This window comes from Salvelinus sp. IW2-2015, linkage group LG23 (assembly GCF_002910315.2).
Source record: "Salvelinus sp. IW2-2015 linkage group LG23, ASM291031v2, whole genome shotgun sequence".
Lineage (NCBI taxonomy): Eukaryota > Metazoa > Chordata > Actinopteri > Salmoniformes > Salmonidae > Salvelinus > Salvelinus sp. IW2-2015.
The window spans coordinates 25,116,956-25,136,590 of NC_036863.1; the positions used below are offsets into that span (position 1 = coordinate 25,116,956).

The following is a 19,635-nucleotide window of genomic DNA, read 5'->3' on the forward strand; positions in this document are numbered from 1 at the left end:
ACACACACACACACACACACACACACACACACACACCTATTGTAACAGTCTCACCTGTCCTGGGTGCCGACGGAACCCAGCTTGTCGTTCTTGGCACAGAAGTCCGGTGAGCTCTGCAGGTAGACCAGTTCGTTCTCTCTGACCGGCCTGATGTCAATGTCCTTGGGGACCAGCTGCTTGCGCGTACCCATGGGTCTGTGCACCACCTTGGTGGCTGACAGGTACTTGGTCTTCAGGTCCATGGCGATATCCTTTAGGTCCTGCAGGCCTCTCCAGCAGGTCCGTATGGAGCAAGAGCCAGACACACCATGACACTTACATTTCATCACCAGCGCATCCCTCAGGGCCTGGGGGAGAAATAGAGGATGTGAATGTCAAACACTGTTACTACTGAGGTTGATGCTATGGCAGAAAATACGTCAAATATTCTACAAAGGCATTATAAATTACAAGAGTTATAAATGTACATGCTCATATGTAGGGCTGTTACAGTGACCGTATTACCAACAGTGAGTATATCCGTGATCTGCGTGTGTAACTACCTGTCTCCCCACTTCACTGTTGTGCAGGTGCATCAGCTTGTTGGCGTGGGAGCCTGCCTTCTTCATCTTCATGGGGGCGTCAGAGAACTTGGAGCCCATGACCAGGCCGTAGTGCAGGTTGTCTGCACAGCCGCCCCAGCGGTAGCCTGGCTCAGGGATCTCTCCTGGGATGGGGCCACATGAACACAGCCGCAGATCCCCCGATGTGCACGCCCGTGCGATGGTGTGGCTGATGGCTGCCGCGGACAGGGCGTACACGAACGCTGACTCCCTCGTGCCTGTTGAGAACAACAAGACAAATCCTTGTAAGTGATTGAACTGACTTCTGTAGATGAACTGTTATTGTTTTTCATTCATGTAACCTTCATTTAACCCGAACCTGTACCCTTAGTGAGGGTAACATGAAAAAGTCACTAGACATATATGGTTATACAGCCAGAGTGAATAATATGGATGTTATAAAGTGAGTGTACAAAACATTAGGAACATGCTCTTTCCATGACAGACTGACCAGGTGAATCCAGGTGAAAGCTATGCTCCCTTATTGATGTCACTTGTTTCATCCACTTCATTCAATGTAGATGAAGGGGAGGAGACAGGTTAAAGAATGATTTTTAAGCCTTCAGACAATTGAGATATAGATTGTGTATGTGTGTCATTCAGAGTGCCTTTGAACGGAGTACCGGTTTGAGTGTGTCAGGAACTGAACCCCTGCTGGGTTTTTGAAATCAACAGTTTCCTGTGTGTATCAAGAATGGTCCACCACCCAAAGCACATCCAGCCAACTTGACACAACTGTGAGAAGCATTGGAGTCAACATGGGCCAGCATTCCTGTGGAACACTTTTGACGCCTTGTAGAGTCCATCCCCCTGATGAACTGAGGCTGTTCTGAGGCCAAAAGGGGGGGGGGGGGGTGCAACTTAATATTAGGAAGGTGTTCCTAATGTTTCGTACACTCAGTGTATAGGTAATGAAGTGTGTACACACAGAGGGCATATGTGTCAATGCTGGATGATGGAGGTAGGAGACAGGAAGAAAGAACCATTCATGCCATCAAAGACATCCCTGTATGAAGAAGAGCATTCGTCTAGAGTCTGCCAGGGGCTTCTTAAGACTGGTCTAACAGTTGACAGATGGAGCCTGTCTTCTCCCGAGGCGCATCATCGTGGAGCTATCTCACTAAACCTTTGATTAGAAGCCAGCTCTTTGTTGTGGGATTTTTACATCTTCACCTAAACTCAGTAAAACTGGAACTGGCATTGGCTCTGTCTGGCTCAGCAAAGATCCTTTTAGCAATGGAAATGAACCCATCAAAGTACAAGTCCAGAACACGGAAAGACTCTCAAAACACTGCAAGGAGTGTGCATTTAATGAAACGAGGATCGKTAGAAAAAATGTAGTCATATTACTAATGCTTTGTACTGTAGGGAGCAACTAAGAGCCTGCCTAGTCATAAGAAGTATGTTCCGCAGAGATCGCGGGCAATATTTCACATCATGCTTTACTATAGAAAAACAGATGCATGTAGGTAATGTATGCCGTAAAAAGGATTTAAAACTGAGAAGGATGAGATGCCACAAAAAAGATATCTAGATCCCTTCTAATAGTCACTGTCCAACTCAATACTATATCTTACATAGTGGAATCTATTGTGCAACAGAAAAGGCACTACTATTTTTATTTTTTTAATTAACCTTTATTTAACCAGTTAAGATCCATTGAGGTTAAAAACCTATTTTGTGAGGGCGACCTGGCAAGAAGGAAATACAGGGAAATAGCAGTTTACATAAAATATTACAACAAAAAAAGACAAAATACACACAAAAGACAGTGTCACAAGTTACAGATACCTTTGAAGATTATCTGTAACTAAGCAATGAAGACAACCACATCAAGTACTTGGAATTTAAAGAGAAGAACTTTGTAGCACAGATATTATGGAGGTGAGTGGCTAGGGTGATAGTGGATGATTTTCTTTCTTTCAAGGGGACACAAAGAAGAATGGTATCCTTTGCTTGTCACAGTGAGCACTGCCCTCAGAGCACAAAAGACCACCAAGGACGATAATTAAAGCTTTAAACTCTCTCTTGTAAATAATCTCCTGCGACACTTAGATTAGATTTTTGAATCCCACCAAGGACACAGAGTTTCTACTGTGCTAATCATTTGGTCAGAGATGATCACTCCTAGTTCGTTTGAAAAAAACGTATAGTTTGCACACCTAGCACAATGGATCTCACACCACCATTGCAGTCAATAGATCTTCACATAGTTTACTCCAGTATTCTGGAGTTGATTTCCTTATTTTACGCCTAGTTCTAACCACCATAAATAGTAGATTGTGACCAGTAGGCCTACCTCTGTCAAGGTCCGGTCGATACCTTGAGGAGTCACTGGGGATATCAATAGAGGAACAGTTCCAGCGCATGTCAGCGAAGGTCTTCTGGCAGGTCTTCTTGACCTCGCGTGCTGCAGCGATGATGGTCTGCATGAGCTCCAGGTTGCTCCGACACAGCTGGGCTTGTGAAGACACCAGGCCCGGCAGCAGCTTGCAGTGGTGGGTCTGGTTGATGTGTAAAGACACAGGTGTGTGTGATAGGGCCCTGTAACAGAAACAGACATGCAAAAGCCAATACAAGGTCATTTTCTTACTTATGCCATATACTGAGCCACATGTTTTCAACCATTCAAACACATAATGAGAGCTGTTTGGAATGGGGAACATTTCTGGCATTTAAACCACTTGACTTGACTACAATGGAAATGCCAATGGAAATCTCTCAAGATGTCACGAACAGGTTAAACATAACAGACCACAGCTTGGCATCAGGTTATTCTCCTGATTCAGTTCACTAGAGGAGGTTCCAGAACATGCCAAACAATTTATTCATCATAGGCAAAAAGCCAAATCTGACYGCGCTACATCTATTCATCTATCATCATTTACATTCTTCATTGGTTTAAAGGATTTTATTTGACCCGAGACTTTACTGTGACATAAGTCATCTGAATGTGGAAATCTAAAAGGGGGGCACACATACTTTGTTTTCACTTAGACTGAATAGAAGATTAGTTCATAGAAAAACCACCAGAGAACCTGGTCAGTCAGTCAGTCAATTCCTGATCTCTGTTTTCTATGTCTTGCCGGAGCACTGCGAGAGAGAGAGAGTTCCGTGAGAACCAGCCAATGCCTCCTGCACCTTGGCCTGTTTGGGATTAGGAGGAAGGGGGCAGCCACTCCATGCCTAATGATAAGCTGTGACACCCCTGTGCTCCTGTAATCCAGTGCTCACAAGTGTTTATGGTCCCATCTGGTTCACATCCAGGCCCTGTAGCAATATCAAGGCTGGGAGAGACCCTTTCTACGATAGGATTTAGTACAATGTCATGCAATCCCCAATCTCACTCTCTCTCTCTGAGGCACATTTGCTGCTCAACGGTTATAGCCTAGAGAAATATTAACAACTCACTCATATAGGTTTCAGATGCTACAGATGCTAAATAACCATTCCAAATCATGTGCAGGCTTAAAATGTCCATTAATCTATGAACAGAATACAAATATTACCAAAATCACTAAAGAAGAGTGTGCAAAGCTGTCATCAAGGCAAAGGGTTTGAAGAATCTCAAATATAAAATATATCTTGATTTGTTTTAACACTTTTTTGGTTATTACATGATTCCATATGTGTTATTTCATAGTTTTGATAGAGAAAAACCCTGGAATGAGTAGGTGTGCCAAAACTTTTGACTGGTACAGTATATATATATTCAAAAGTATGTCGACACCCCTTCAAATTAGTGGATTCGGTTATTTCAGCCACACCCGTTGCTGACAGGTGTATAAAATCGAGCACACAGCCATGCAATATTCACAGACAAAACATTGGCATTAGAATGGCCTTACTGAAGAGCTCAGTGACTTTCAACGTGGCATTGTCATAGGATGCCACCTTTCCCTGGTCAACTGTAAGTGCTGTTATTATGAAGTGGAAACGTCTAGGAGCAACAATGGCTCAGCTGTAAAGTGGTAGGCCACACAAGCTCACAGAACGGGACCGGCGAGTGCTTTGTGGCAACAGTTTGAGGAAGGCCCTTTCCTGTTTCAGCATAACATTCTGACTAGACCGGGTGCACACGTGCTTCAATGTGCATGTTCATTTTGTCCGCCCACACCAGACGCGATCAGGACACACAGGTTGAAATATCTAAACGAACTCTGAACCAATTATATTAATTTGGGGAGAGGTTTAAGAACATTTAAGGCAATTTAGCTAGCTAACTTGCTGTTGCTAGCTAATTTGTCCTGGCATATAAACATTGGGTTGTTATTTTACCTGAAATGCACAAGGCCCTCTACTCTACAAGGTCTTCTACTCTACTGACAATTAATCCACAGATAAAAGGGTAAACCGAGTTTGTTTCTAGTATCTCCTCGTTCAGGCTTCTTCTTGGACTTTATATGGCGGTTGGAAACCAACCACCGACTGGACTGGAGTGTGGACCTTCATCTTTCAATCACCCACATGGATATATGCTCCTAAAAACCAATGAGGAGATGGGAGAGGTGGGACTTGCAGTGCGTCAAGCGTCACAAATAGAACTTCGTTCTATTTTAGTGCCTGGCGATGCAGACCAACTCCATATTAATTCAATGAGCAGGTGTCCACATACTTTTGGTCATGTAGTGTATATATATATATTTTTTTTTTTCATTTTTGGAAATGTATCTGCCAGTTGCTCATCCCTGCTGTAGAGCAATCATTTTCCAATCTCTAATTCCAGTTCAAATCTTCTTATTAACATTCACCAGGGAACAAATTGAGAACCTAATTTAATAGGTACTCAGTACTCAAACTAAAACACACAACCTGCCTTTCTTTTTACCCACATACACAATATGGCAAAAATGTTCATCTTTAGATGGACAATAAAGTTCTATTATATTCTGTTATATTCTATAACAGATTAAGAATCAATAAAGTAAAAAAACGAGAAGGATTTGGAGAGACCCATCTTCTGTACAACATAGTGCACAATAAAGGAAAAATGCAGACACAAAAATAAGGAAAGAAAAGGTCCTTACAGCCATTTGATGCCGGAGCAGATCTGGGACAACAGCAGAATGGTAAGCAGACAGAGCGGGAGGGTGTTAGACATTTTCTTCATGATGATAATGTTCCAACTTAGAGATGACGGTAATGCAGGTGAATGTTGGCTTCTAGGCTCTTCTAGATGCAATCACAAGTCAACTGTCATGGCACCGTCTCACCCTCTATCCCCTGTTTGGTGGAATAGAAAAATGCACCATTAAAATGCACCTCCAGTGAGAATCTCACATTTAAAAGTTCATATTCTGTTAACTCATACCCAAATAATGTTGTTGACTCATCCTATACTCATATATGTGGCCAAAGCATAAATTGGAGAAGAAGAAAAAACACCTCAAACTTGTATCTCGAACAGACATAAGATTGTTCTATTTCCTCATAGAGGATTATCTCATCCTCCTGAGGAGGATGAGCTGGCCTTTCAGCGGTCTATTTGCGTGAATATTTTGAATGACCAGAATATGCCCACACCATTCCCACACAGAAAAGCTTCATTTTAACATAATTAATTACAAAAAATTTGGGAGGAAAACTATTTTACTCATATTGTCATTAATTATAGGTCATATTTGTACAAATCTGGAAACACTGGACAGTTACTTTAAAGCAACATTCCACAGAAAATATTCAAAACAAAATGTCAAAAGATAATCTATACTATATTGGTTTTATTTATTGTCACATTTTTTTAAATATAGTGGAAAAGTAATAGAGAAATCTAAACCTCTATTTCAATAAATTATGGAAGCCTCTTTCCCACTGCAACAACACCAAGACACATATTGAGCATAGCAAATTTTATAGCAGCACATAAACTTTGCTGAGTTTGCTCATAAATTTCAATGATCCTTTTGGGAAACGCTGATCATGTAAGTTACATAAACCCTCGCGAAAGTTTACAGAATCTCAAAAATTCTCTTAAAAATTCTCACAATTGAAAAAAGGTTACCTTCCCAAAAGTGCTACCCTCCCACAGATGCCCAACTACGACCAATTCTGCACTAAATATCCTGTATATATATGTTTGGTTTTGTTTGTTTGTTTTTACAAATGAGCAATTAAAATGTAACTTAGGCTAGGTAGGATATAACCACAAACTGAACTGTAATTTCTACTTAACTTTGTAGGATGATCAGTGGAAGGCTACAACAAACCAGCACAGTAGACCTATAGCCTCCAGCAGACACYGTTTTTAGGCCTACATGGCATTACCTGCATCAGATAGGGCTATTTATTGTCCATGTGAATCTCAGAGCTTTACATCTAAGCATAAAACAAAACACTCTGACTGATTGTAGTGATATTTACAGTGGGAAGAGTAGTTGCTTAATAATTCTTATAACCACAAACAATAAGACATATATCAATATTATCACCAGGGCCAAATATTCACAAGCATCATTAACCATGTGTGTAATGATGATCCATCCAAGTTTATAGACCCGTTTCGAGTTGTCATCTAAATTGGGTTAGGACTATATGCTGTACAGGAGCGTAACAAGACACGTAGGAAATGTAAACTATAACGCATGAGGTAGCCTATACGCGCTAGCAATCAACCATCAATTTAGACTAGAGAAGAAAATCCGATTCTACATTGTTAACATTTCTTTAACATTGACATTAACATTTCACTACCRGACCCCTACAGTTGTGGTAGCGAGTTAGTAGCCTAGTTATATTAATCCCGAGCTCCCATTAAATGTTTACATAAGGTGCATTGGGTTTATGCGAGGGAAACGTCTCTATGCATGCAGAGGGTAAATTGGGATTTGTGTGGGGTGAACTGTCAATTAAATTATTGGTTTTTCCATGATCATCTTCAACAAATATCAATGAAATTCCCATGTCAGCCACTCAACCTTAAAGCGGTGGAACTTTTTTCCACATCGTTCTCTTTCAATTTCCCACATGAATGCATGTTTGAAGCTGTCTTCTTGTTTCTACGCCTTCTATTTCTATTCAGTCCCTGTGGGAACGGGAGGAAAATTCAAAAAGGCACTTGCACAGCTGAGTTATCTTTGTTGCAGGTGCATGTTAACAACTGAATAACATGAAAAGGAAAGAGAAACCCGCACACTGCTCTTGTTAGTATCACTGTTCTTTATTAAGCTCTACTTATCGGCCTCAAGGCCTTCGTCAGAGCTTTTTCGTCTGAGCTTTTTTTGCGAGGCAAATAAAATGAAGTTAAAGTTCAAATGCAAATATTTTGAGTCACGTTCAACTTCATGAAGTGGCCTGTCGAGTCGTTATTCCAACAATATATTGGATACAATCTATCCAAACTACAAGAGTAGAACTTGATAAAATATAAGCTTTAAATAGCCTAACTCGTGTTAAAACAGGCTTTAAAACAACAACAAAAATAAGCATGTTATCGATAACTTTAGACTATGATAGTCATGTCATGAAAAACTATGCCATTGCTCCTCACCTTTAATGATGATTAAGTATCAATTCCGTGTAGCCTAATATCCTTTTGAATTCAATATCTTCCACAAACACGTATAAATCCACAATTTCGTAATTCGAATGAATCCCAAAAAGAGGAAAGCATCGTTTACTCCCCAGCAGCAGCGGCTCTCTTCTCTCGCAGGTTCTTCAGGGTGGTGTGTCTCGAGCTGCTGAATGTGTCTGACTTGGCAGTTGGGCAGCCTCAACTCATAAGTACTCCTGCACGGCTTTGATCTCACTGGTGATGTCAGGCACACTTAGCATAACAAAGCGCGTTGGATTTGGAATTCCAAGGAAAGGGGTAAAATACTCATTGTCCAATCTTGTTCTACACATGATAGACAATTGTGTTATAGGTGATGTTTGTTATATATATTTTTTGCAGTATTATTTTCGAGGTTGCGCACAACAATAGCCTAACGCTCACAATAATGATGATAATATATAATATAAATCACGAATAATAACATGTAGGCTATTTTTATTATGGTTATTATAATTATGATTATTATGGTTATTGTTATGTGTTTTATTATTATTATTATTGTTGTTGTTATTGTTATTATTATCATTATTGTTATTAATAATGAGCCTATTATTCTTATATTGTATTATATTATACTATCATTACCTTCATTGGGCCTATTGTTTTCTTATCAGCATCATCTATCTAATTAAAAACTGATTTTAATTTATTATTTAACTTCTATATGCTGAGTTTTGTTAAATATATTCGATAATAATAAACAAAATATTGAAAATATGTAACGCGCATATGATTCCACCATGGTCACCTCGTAATTTTTTACAAGCAAGACAGGTAACTATTGCTTTATAGTTTCTCTTCATAGCTTCATGTTCCCATGCATCGCCATGTACATTTTATATACCTAGCTCTCTCTGCTCACTTCGCCACCTGCAGAGAATTCCGTAACGCTCAGTGCTCTCCCCGCAGTAAAACAACCACATACCCACGATCCTTAATAACCATGCATTTAAGACACATTCATTAAGAATGTTTCCACTGTTAACACTGTTCCAGTGTGTTGTCTGACAGAGCGGGAACCCCCGCCGGTAATTAGTGCGGGTGTTTGTTTTTATGGAGGAGAAAACTTTATGAGAGAAAGGAGAGGATGACAAAGTATAGGCTACCTATAGGCTACAATTCAAGTTCAGAAAGCTTGGTCCTAATGACTCAGATTAAAAAGAGGGATGGTATTTTATTAAACTGGCTTAACCAGCCCATAATTTAATTAATTAATTAATAATTTAACATTTATATTGAACGTTATTATTCTTTCAATTACTCAAACGTATTTATTCAAAAAAATGTGGACAGCAGTTATGTTATGGGACACTTTACCAAATAGTGTATAGGCCTTAAACAATGTTGAACACCTGATACAGTCTTTGTAAAAACAAAAGACAAGCTGGAAAAGTATTTTTATGATATATATGAATTAAAGCAAGACCACAGTTATTCAGATTTTACAATGCCTGGGCTTTCTGTTTCACTGGGGTATAAAAATGAGGTAACAAGCATGAAAAATCCCTGTGTCACTCATCACCATTGGAAAAGGCAAAGGGCTCAAAAACGAAAGAGACAAATGGTTGTTGACCTTCATAAATTAGGCAATTGGTACAACAAATAGCTCAAAAATTAAATATGCCACTTACCCTAATTGGGCAAACTTTAAGAAGTGTAAAACCATTGGAACAGTGTTACACTTGCCTGGTAGGTCTATCTTGTACCCACACACTGTGAGGAAGATGGTTCAGGAGGAAAATAAAAATCCAAGGGCCAAGGTTTGAGAATTACAGAACTTGGTCGCATATTCGGGTCACCAAGTCTCAAAATCTACAGTTAGATGCTATCTTCATGCCAATAGGCTCTTTGGAAGAGTTGCCTGAAAAAATCCTTTATGCAACCGACAAATGTAAATGCCCAGAGTTTGCCTAACGGCATTGTCACTTGGATTGAAACCGGTGCTAGGGTCAGATGAGACAAAAATAGAGCTCTTTGGCTACGCTCACCAGTGGTGAGTTTTTTGACTAAAGAAGGATGCATATGCAGAAAGGTACCTCATACCTACTGTAAAATATGGATGTTATGGGGCTGTTTTGCTTCCTGGGGCCCTTGTGAAGGTCAATAGCATCATGAACTCTACCAAGTATCAAAACATTTTACAATCTGTCCAGCATTTCACAGCGTTTTTTGCAGTGGTAATCAAAAAAAATTCATGGCAATATGCAATGATTTTGTCAAATTTTACATGAAAATGCACTGACGAGGGGAAAAAGTTTGACCTGTGGCTTGATTGAACCCTATGATGCTGTAAATGTGTGATGATTGGTTGAAATTGAAAGCCCTTTTTTAGTACTGTGGTGAGTTAGTTTGGTTAATTTTATGCACTAATAGCACGATGATTGCTCAAATTTGCAAGCCCTCACACAATATGCAGGGAATTGTTGATTTTGCTAAACAAAATGATCGCAGAATCACAAAATCCTGGAGGGACTGATTTTAGCCAAATACTTGGTTGCCTCTGCCAGGAAGCTGACATTTGGCCACAAGTGGCTCTTCCAGCAAGACAATAACTCCAAGCACACATCAAAATTCACAAAGAAATGGTTAAGTGACCACAAAATAAAGAATGTGGAATCGCCATCTCAGTCTCTGGACTTGAACCCCATTGAAAACCTATGGTTTGAAATGAAGAGGGCAATCCATAAGCGCAGACAGAAGGATATCAAAGATCTGGAAAGATTCTGTATCTCATAAAACATTTTAGAAAAATACTCAGTGCCTTTATCCTCACAAGGGGAGGGTGCCGGAGCATTGAAAACAGGTGTGCCAATCATTTTGACCCCTATCTTTTTGAGATTTTTTTTAAATGACTTGTTAAACAAAATCTCTCTCTCTCTGAAATGTTATTAGTATAAAATAATATATTTATTTAGCATACAATATAATTTATTATCTTTATGAAGGGTGCCAATAATTTTGGACCTGACTGTATATTTAGGGATTTCAGTGTAGAGAAAGTTCTATTGTCAAGAGAAACCATTAACATTATCACAGCCACTTTTTCTCACTCCATGTTTTTTTACTCCACAGGAGTCCTCTAAGGATATATTCTGTCTCTTATGGTCGGATATCATGAAACTTGCTTGAAAGCCAATATATGAAAGCAAAAAAATGTATTGTTTCACAGAGACCCCCACCCACACAACGCATGCACACACACACACACACACACACACACACACACACACCACACACACACACACACACACACACACACACACACACACACACACACACACACACACACATAAAGCGGATGTTACACAAAACTGTCTGTTCTACAACCAGTAAGATCCTGTGTAGAGTGGGCTGGGCTCCAGATGGGCCTGCATGCATGTTTTAAACCACTAACTTTGCTACCCGCCCGCGCCAAACATGCTAGCAGATCCTCTACTGGCTGCTCCAGAGGGAAGGGAGGATTAACCCCCGGTTTCTTACCACCGGTTTCATCAAGTGGGGTAGACACATTTACGAACCAGAACATGCTCACTTCCCCTCTGTACAGGACGATTCTGTGGCCCAAATCTGTTTGGCAAACGGTACAATCCAAGGTTGTTCTTTGACAGTCACATATATCTAGCCAACAGTTGGAGTTTGAATTAAAGGCTCAATGCAGCTGTTCATATCTCAATATTAAATAATTTCTGGGTAACAATTAAGTATCTTTGTGTAATTTTTTAAAAGTTAAAATGGTCCAAAAAGAAACAAAAATAGCTTCTTAGCAAAGAGCAATTTTTCAAGCACGAATTTTGCTAGGATTGTCTGGGAGTGGTCTGAGTGAGGATGATAATTGGATAAGCCTAATGGGAGGGATATGTAACCTAAATAATAGCTGTTATTGAAAGAGAGGTTTGAACCCCTAATTTCTATTGGTCTATTAACTTACTGTCTATATATATAATATATATATAACAAATATAAACTCAACATGTAAAGTGTTGGTCCCATGTTTCATGAGCTGAAATAAAAGATCCCAGAAATGTTCAATATGCACAAAAAGCTTACTTCTCTCAAATTTTGTCCACAAATTTGTTTACATCCCTGTTAGTGAGAATTTCTCCTTTGCCAAGATAATCCATCCACCTGACAGGTGTGACATATCAAGAAGCTGATTAAACAGCATGATCATCAGCATGCTGAGGACAACAAAAGGTCAAATCACTCTAAAATGTGCAGTTTTGTCACACAACACAATGCCACAGATGTCTCAAGTTTTGAGGGAGAATGCAATTGGCATGCAGARTGCAGGAATGTCCACCAGAGCTGTTGCCAGAGAACTGAATATTAATTTCTCTACCATAAGCCTCCTCCAACGTCGTTTTAGAGAATTTGGCAGTATGACCAACTGGCCTCACAACTACAGACCACATGTAACCACGTCAGCACAGGACCTACACATCCGGCTTCTTCACCTGCGGGATCGTCTGAAACCAGCCACCCGGGTAGCTGATGAAGTTGAGGAGTATTTATGTCTATAATAAAGCCCTTTTSTGGGGAAAAACTAATTCTGGTTSGCTCGGTCTCACTCCCCAGTGGGTGGGCCAGGCTCCCAAGTGGGTGGGCCTATGCCCTCCTAAGCCCACCCATGGCTACGCCCTTGCCCAGTCATGTGAAATCCATAGACTAGACTGATTTCCTTATATGAACTGTAACTCATTTTCTACATTTACAGCATCATATGGTTCAATAATAGTGACGACATCAAAACTTTGAAATAACACATATGGAATCATGTAGTAACCAAAAAAGTGTTAAACAAATCAAAATATATTTTAGATTTAGATTCTTCAACGTAACAACCCTTTGCCTTGATGACTGCTTTGCACACTGTCTACTGTATATATACTTATACTATCTGTTGATGTCGCCAGAGAGGCCAAAACTCCATCCCACCAAAACAGGCAGAAATTTCAGGCGGTCTTTTCAAACAGCTTTTACACTAAAATGGCATTATCATAATTTTCACCGTTTCACAGTATTATTCCAACCTCATCGTGTGGAAATATATATAAAACACAGGAAATCATGTTGTTGGCCCCAATGGGCCTTTAAGCATGTATCCTATTTGTAGTGTGACTGCACTATGCCATGTTTCTGGTTCTGGCAGAGTGGGCAAAATGTGTTTTATTGCAGTCAACTGTGAATTGGCATGGGTTGTACTGTGTGTGGGGAAGGAGGGGGCTTCAGCAGAGCATACTGTCCCTGGAGCACTATAGCAGCATCTCAGGGTTGACTGTTTTACACAGAGGCTCTCCATTCCTGTGTAAGCCAGGATCAACGCACAGGCCTTTTATCTCCCATCTCACCTTTTAACCAACACACAGTGGAAATTAAACCTTTTGGCTGTTCTGATTGGACACAAATTAAATAACTCTTCGTTTTTTACCAGATAATAGTCAGCAAAGCTTAGATTTAGTACCTGCAAACCAGAATGGTGAGACAGCATTACTTTTGTTTTACCAATTAGCTACTCGTAGTTAGTTAACATCATGCTATTTAATGCAACTMGCCAACTGTGCACACACTGGTTGAATCAATGTTGTTTCCACACAATTTCAATGAAATTACCTTGAACCAACGTGGAATAGACATTGAATRGACYTCTGTGACCAGTGGGTTGCCTTTGTACAATTATTCTCTGTATATGTATAACAAACTCACAATGCCTTGTTCTACCCCCCAAAAAAGAGCCTAAAGTGATCTGAATACAGTGCTTAATCATTTGGGAGGTAAAATGCTTAAATGTTTGATAGGAATGGCTCTTCCAGCTCACAATGTTGTCCCATTGTCTCCCCTATCTCAAGAGTATCAGATATATCAAGAGGCTGGAGGCTGGCCAGGAGAAGATAAGACCACTTACCTTTCACCTCCTGGGATCCAGGCCTGAATGGGTCCTGAGTCACAGCTACCCAACTACCCCATGAAAAGATTTACCTGTCTGGCATCCATTCAACACTTGCCTTTTATCCCTCTATCCCTCTAGTCCCGTGTTTCTAAGCACCACCACCAGACTGGAAGATTTCATCATGGTGTTGCATAAACGTGTTTTAACGCTCACATACTCCCATCTACTGGCTTACAAGATTGTTGTTAGTTCAATCAACTCACTAATGTGAATGCCGTTGCATTATTGTGAGAAAGATCTGAAAGTTGATATACAATGCAATTGAATGAAGTGTCCTCTTGTTGATGTTACAGGTTAGAAGCATATGTCCTAGCTTTTCACAGAACATTTCTCACACACACGGACATACTGTAGCTCTTCCTGGCATGTTACAATTAAGGCAACAACTTCAATTAATACATTTTTACTCTATTGTGCTATCTTTCACCAGTAGATATTATTGAAAACACAACTATGATTCACAGCATAGAGATCAATAACCAYCATTTAAAAAATCTGCCAACCTGTCAACCAACAAACACTAAACACTACAGGATGCTATTGTCAGTTTGTACTGATATAAAGCATTTGTGTCTACGACATCCTACATAACGCAGCACCATAACCAATGAAAGAGATTTCCCTATAATGGGGTAGGCAACTAGATTCAGTCACGGGCTGATTTTTATTGGAGCTGATGGTCGGGGCTGGAACATAATTATAATAATTTGCACACTGCAAATTGACCACAAATAACTAAGTCTAGAAAGAGATTGTATTTGAAAATAACTATAATTTCATACCTTGAATTACATTGAAACACGATCAAATATGTTTCTTGGAAACAGATTTCCTAATGAAATATTTTTTTTGCTGAATTCCTGGTAATTTTACAAAAAAACTAAAACATCTTTTTTTTATAAAAAGTTTGGGGACCCCAAAAAATCACTCAGGCGGTTTTGGCCCGTGGGCCGCCTGTTACCGACCTCTGCCCTATAAACACCAACAAAGAGAAAACGCATCATCAAAGAGGATTTATTGAGTGGAGTTTAACAATGGGAAAATTGTATCTTAAAGTATGCATTTTCAGGTGCTTTTCTTGTGAAAACAGCCCAGAGTGTACCTCACAGCAGGGTCCACAACAGAAACAACGATAATCATCCAATGCTCTACACCCAGGAGAAGATTGGAGCACACCTTTTGTGTACGATTTGTTCTTAATCATTTTATGCCTCTGCTTTGAGAAGCCTAAGTCCTTTCAAGTGACAGATAGGTGGCACTTTTTAAAACATTTCATGTGGTCTTCAAGGAGGAGTGCTCAGGCCTGCATCTACACAGTGTATAGGACTGTCATGACGTTGGCCTGGGGGTAGGTTTATGACAGTCATAAATACCTCTCCCCCCCTTTTCCTCTCTACCCTACTGATGTGTCATTTGAAAATCCCTTGGTTAACATAGAGATTCTGGGAACATCAGAAGGTGGGGGGAAATGAACCATATTTTGGTAATCCGACCAGTTGAACATATGCGTTGGTACTTAATGAATATGATGTCAGTTCGGTTGTCATCTGAGACATTCTCATCAATGATAGGATGACATAAACTCTACAGTGGAAAGCCTACACATTAGAGTTGTCAGATTCACATGGAATTGTTGGGCAATTTAAATGTTTGAATATAAAATTATTGGTGAAAAGAGGAAATGTAATTTTAGCTTCCAAATGAGAGATTTGGGTTTTCATAAGGTTAGGGCTCTGCTCAATCAGTGGCCCGCCCCTGTGAAGAGACATGGGTAATAAAACTATGAAAATACACCCTTCTCCCTCCACTATATAAAACCTTGACGAAAATGTAACCTGTTCCGGGTACATTAGGATGARGATCCGATGTCAGAATGGTTCAGATAATAACTACAGAACGAAGCCAACCTCAGCGTGAGCTTTGGTTGCGAATGGTATGAACTTTGAACTCTTATTCACTACAGAAGTGATACCTCCTAGCCGTTGAGTTAGCAACAGCAGCTGCAAACGTGGGCTAGGAAAGAACAGACAGAGTATCCCGTCTACCACACAACGACGTTACTACAACGTATCCAATTTACCAGCAGAGACATTCTTCAAAGGACAAAGGACTCTGTTGGGCAACACGGCCTTCCATCTACCACCAACCTACCGAAGAGCAGCTCAGAGTAAATATTTATTGCATTTTCCTTTTCCAAATGGGCGGTAATTTAGAATGCATAAGAAACTGTATTTACGATAGCATGGCTTCTCCCTTTGTTCCTCAAGTCTTCCCGCTCTTTCACTCAAACCCAGCCCCCTTTTCTTTTGTGTAACCAGCTGTCATATCTGTTCCGTCCGCTAGGGACGTTTTCCTTTATGACGGAATTTGTAATCAAGGTATGATTCATTCTGTGTATATGGAATTCTGTGTGATTAGTTGGGTATTTAATAAATAAATAAACCCAATTTTGTATTGCTGATTCAACTTGTTAGCCAATGTTCGTGAAGATAACCAAGAATTTACAATTTTCAGATGAGACTGAAATAAGGTGACGATTAATATTGACTGCTATTGATGTAAAATATTACCAGGTCTTTAAGAGTTTATTCGGAAGATAACTGCTCTATAAATATTATTTCGTGGTGCCCCGACTTTCTAGTTAATTACATTTACATGATTAGCTCGATCAGGTAATTGTCATGCCCTGACTTTAGTTATATTTGGTTTCTTTATTATTTGGTTAGGTCAGGGTGTGACAAGGGTGGTTTGTTTAGTTTTTGTATTGTCTATGGGTTTTTGGCTTGTCTAGGGTTTTTGTTATCTATGGGGATTTTGTATTGTCTAGGGGTAATTAGGTTGATGGTGGCCTGGATGGGTTCCCAATCAGAGACAGCTGTTTATCGTTGTCTCTGATTGGGGAGCCTATTTAGGCTGCCATTTTCCAAGTTGGTTTTGTGGGTAGTTGTCCTTGTTACTTGCCTGGATGCACTACGTTGGCGGCACGTGTCGTTTTGATATTTATTGTTTTTGTTTGGCGACATCGGTAAATAAGTATGTACGCTCAAAACGCTGCACTTTGGTCCACTCCTTTAAARGGCCGTGACAGTAATATTAATTACAGAGAAAGGATGCATGTCATATCACTTAATCCGGCATAGCCAAAGACACGACAGGACTGTTTATCCATTCATGGAAAATGTAGGCCTCCTTCTCTGGATCCAGAATCCAACTCCATTGGTTACTCATTTCAAAGGTGAAATTATGTATTTACAGATTCATGTAAAATTAAAAAGTGGAGGGTGCTCAACCAACATGAGTCAAGGTGCAACCAAAACATTTGATAATCATTAAAAACAAAAAGACATAATGCTCGCTGACCATTGAAAACTTGTTTTATTCAAGTTAAAAGATTAATGTTTAGGCCATCAATGGCCTTCATCAAAACAATGACACAAAAGCTCCCTTTATACCTCCTGTCTGTTGTCCTGATATTGTACACATTCTGATTGTGGCCACATTTGGCGACAGGTGTAAACAATCAAAAGATGCATTGCGATCTGATTGTGATTAGATATTTCTGACCACCTCTGCAGGTAGTCGAAGAAGCATCTTGTACGGATAGCCTTGAAGTGTACATGCACCCTGACAACGAATGCTATAAAGTTGGCCAACGTCACGATGTTCCCGCCCTCTCAAATAAATCACACTGGCCAGTTGAGGTATTAATTCTGGACAAGGATACCTCTGCAATTCCTCCAGAATTAGAAACCAAGTGCCTACTGGCACTGCGGTAAGATTCCAAAGTCGAATTAAGCAATAAGGCCTGAGGAGATGTGGTACATTGGCCATATATNTGACTCTCTGAGGTCATTAAAGATCCCATGGCACTTATTGTAAGAGTAGGGGTGTTAACCCCGGTGTCCTGGCTAAATTCCCAATCTGGCCCTCTACCATCACGGTCACCTAATAATCCCCAGTTTACAATTGGCTCATTCATCCCCCTCCTCTCCCCTGTAACTATTCCCCAGGTCGTTGCTGCAAATGAGAACGTGTTCTCAGTCAACTTACCTGGTAAAATAACGGTAAAATAAAATAAAAATAAAAATATCACAAACCCCAGAGGAGCGTTATTGCTATTATAAACTGGCTTCCAAAGTAATTAGAGCAGTAAAACAAAATGTTTTGTCATACTCATGGTATACGGTCTGATATGCCATGGCTTTCAGCCAATCATAATTCAGGGACCAAACCACCCAGTTTATAATCGAAATTAGATCACGCATATAGAAAATAAGACATTCATGAAAAGGTACTGTATCATCCAGAATGAGAGAAAGAGGGTCCCTGTTTCCATTCCTACTCCCAATGCCAGTGCAAAATCAAACATTTTGAAAACATCATACCAAAAGGCCAAGGACTGTTATAGCAGTAGTGGGAATGGGAGAACCCAATGCACATTTTATTCATAGCTGGACATGGTATTGGGTGACCATCCCATCACCCGCCCACCGTTCATTCTGGACAGTACTGTGGCAATATTGAGGGAAGCTGCTGGGCGCTTTATCAACTTTTTGTGTAATGTGAATACTCTAATTCAGTTGCTATATCAGATATGAAAATAATACAGTGGTATAATACAGTGGCTTTCTTATGGACATTTTATAAAAATCCCCTCTGGCTAGATCTAAAGGTACAGGTGGAAGATTTGGCCTACACATTATACAGTCCCTTGCAATACACTTGTCATGCACTGCGCTCTTATGCTGCAACTCCATCAGTCCGTCCCATGCTTCCCCAATACATTTGTAGTTTAGTTTAAATTATGTATTATACAGTACCAGTCTATCAACCCTCCATGAGTGAAAGAGACTGTTACTGAATTATCACTAATCAATGATTTGGAGGAAACCAAATCATGGTTTTCTCCCAGTATGTACATTTTTTTTCTTTATTAAAACTGTTTAGTTTTAATAAAAATAAATAATAGATTTTATTCTATTATATAATATTTTGTGAATCTTTGAGAATTTTCCAGACAAATTGATAGCAATAAAGTGCAAAATATGTCCAACCTGATGCGTAAAGGCGCATAGCTTTCTGTAAGCATGAGCGAGGCCACTGTCCAATTTGATGTAAAATATTAACTTCTTATGGCTGCAGGGGCAGTATTGAGTGGCTTGGATGAAAGGTGCACAGAGGTGCCCAGAGTAAACGGCCTGCTCCTCAGTCATAGTTGCTAAATATATGCATATTATTATTAGTATTGGATAGAAAACACTCTGAAGTTTCTAAAACTGTTTGAATTATGTCTGTGAGTATAACAGAACTAATATGGCAGGCAAAAACCTGAGAAGTTCCACTTCCTGTTTGGATTTTTTCTGAGGCTGCTAGATTTTCAACCAAGCTCCATTGAAATTACAGCGAGATATGGATGAGTTTTCACTTCCTACGGCTTCCACTAGATGTCACCAGGCAATAGAACTTTGTCTGATGACTCTAATGTGAAGGGGGCCGAAGGAGACAGGAATTAGTCACCACTGCCATGAGGTGAC

General features: G+C 39.8%; 1 protein-coding gene across 1 annotated transcript in view; it reads right to left on the reverse strand.

Annotated features, from left to right (window-relative positions):
* LOC111951103 (protein Wnt-11-like) overlaps positions 1-8,274 on the reverse strand; it is a 20,281-nt gene extending 12,007 nt beyond the window's left edge. Inside the window, exons 1-5 of the mRNA XM_023969119.3 lie at positions 8,089-8,274; positions 5,630-5,825; positions 2,902-3,146; positions 543-820; positions 55-347 (exon numbers count right to left, since the gene is read on the reverse strand). Of these exons, the coding sequence (XP_023824887.1) occupies positions 55-347; positions 543-820; positions 2,902-3,146; positions 5,630-5,712 (899 nt within the window). The 5' untranslated portion in view covers positions 5,713-5,825; positions 8,089-8,274. The remainder of the gene's footprint in view (positions 1-54; positions 348-542; positions 821-2,901; positions 3,147-5,629; positions 5,826-8,088) is intronic.
* Positions 8,275-19,635: the final 11,361 nt, after the last annotated feature.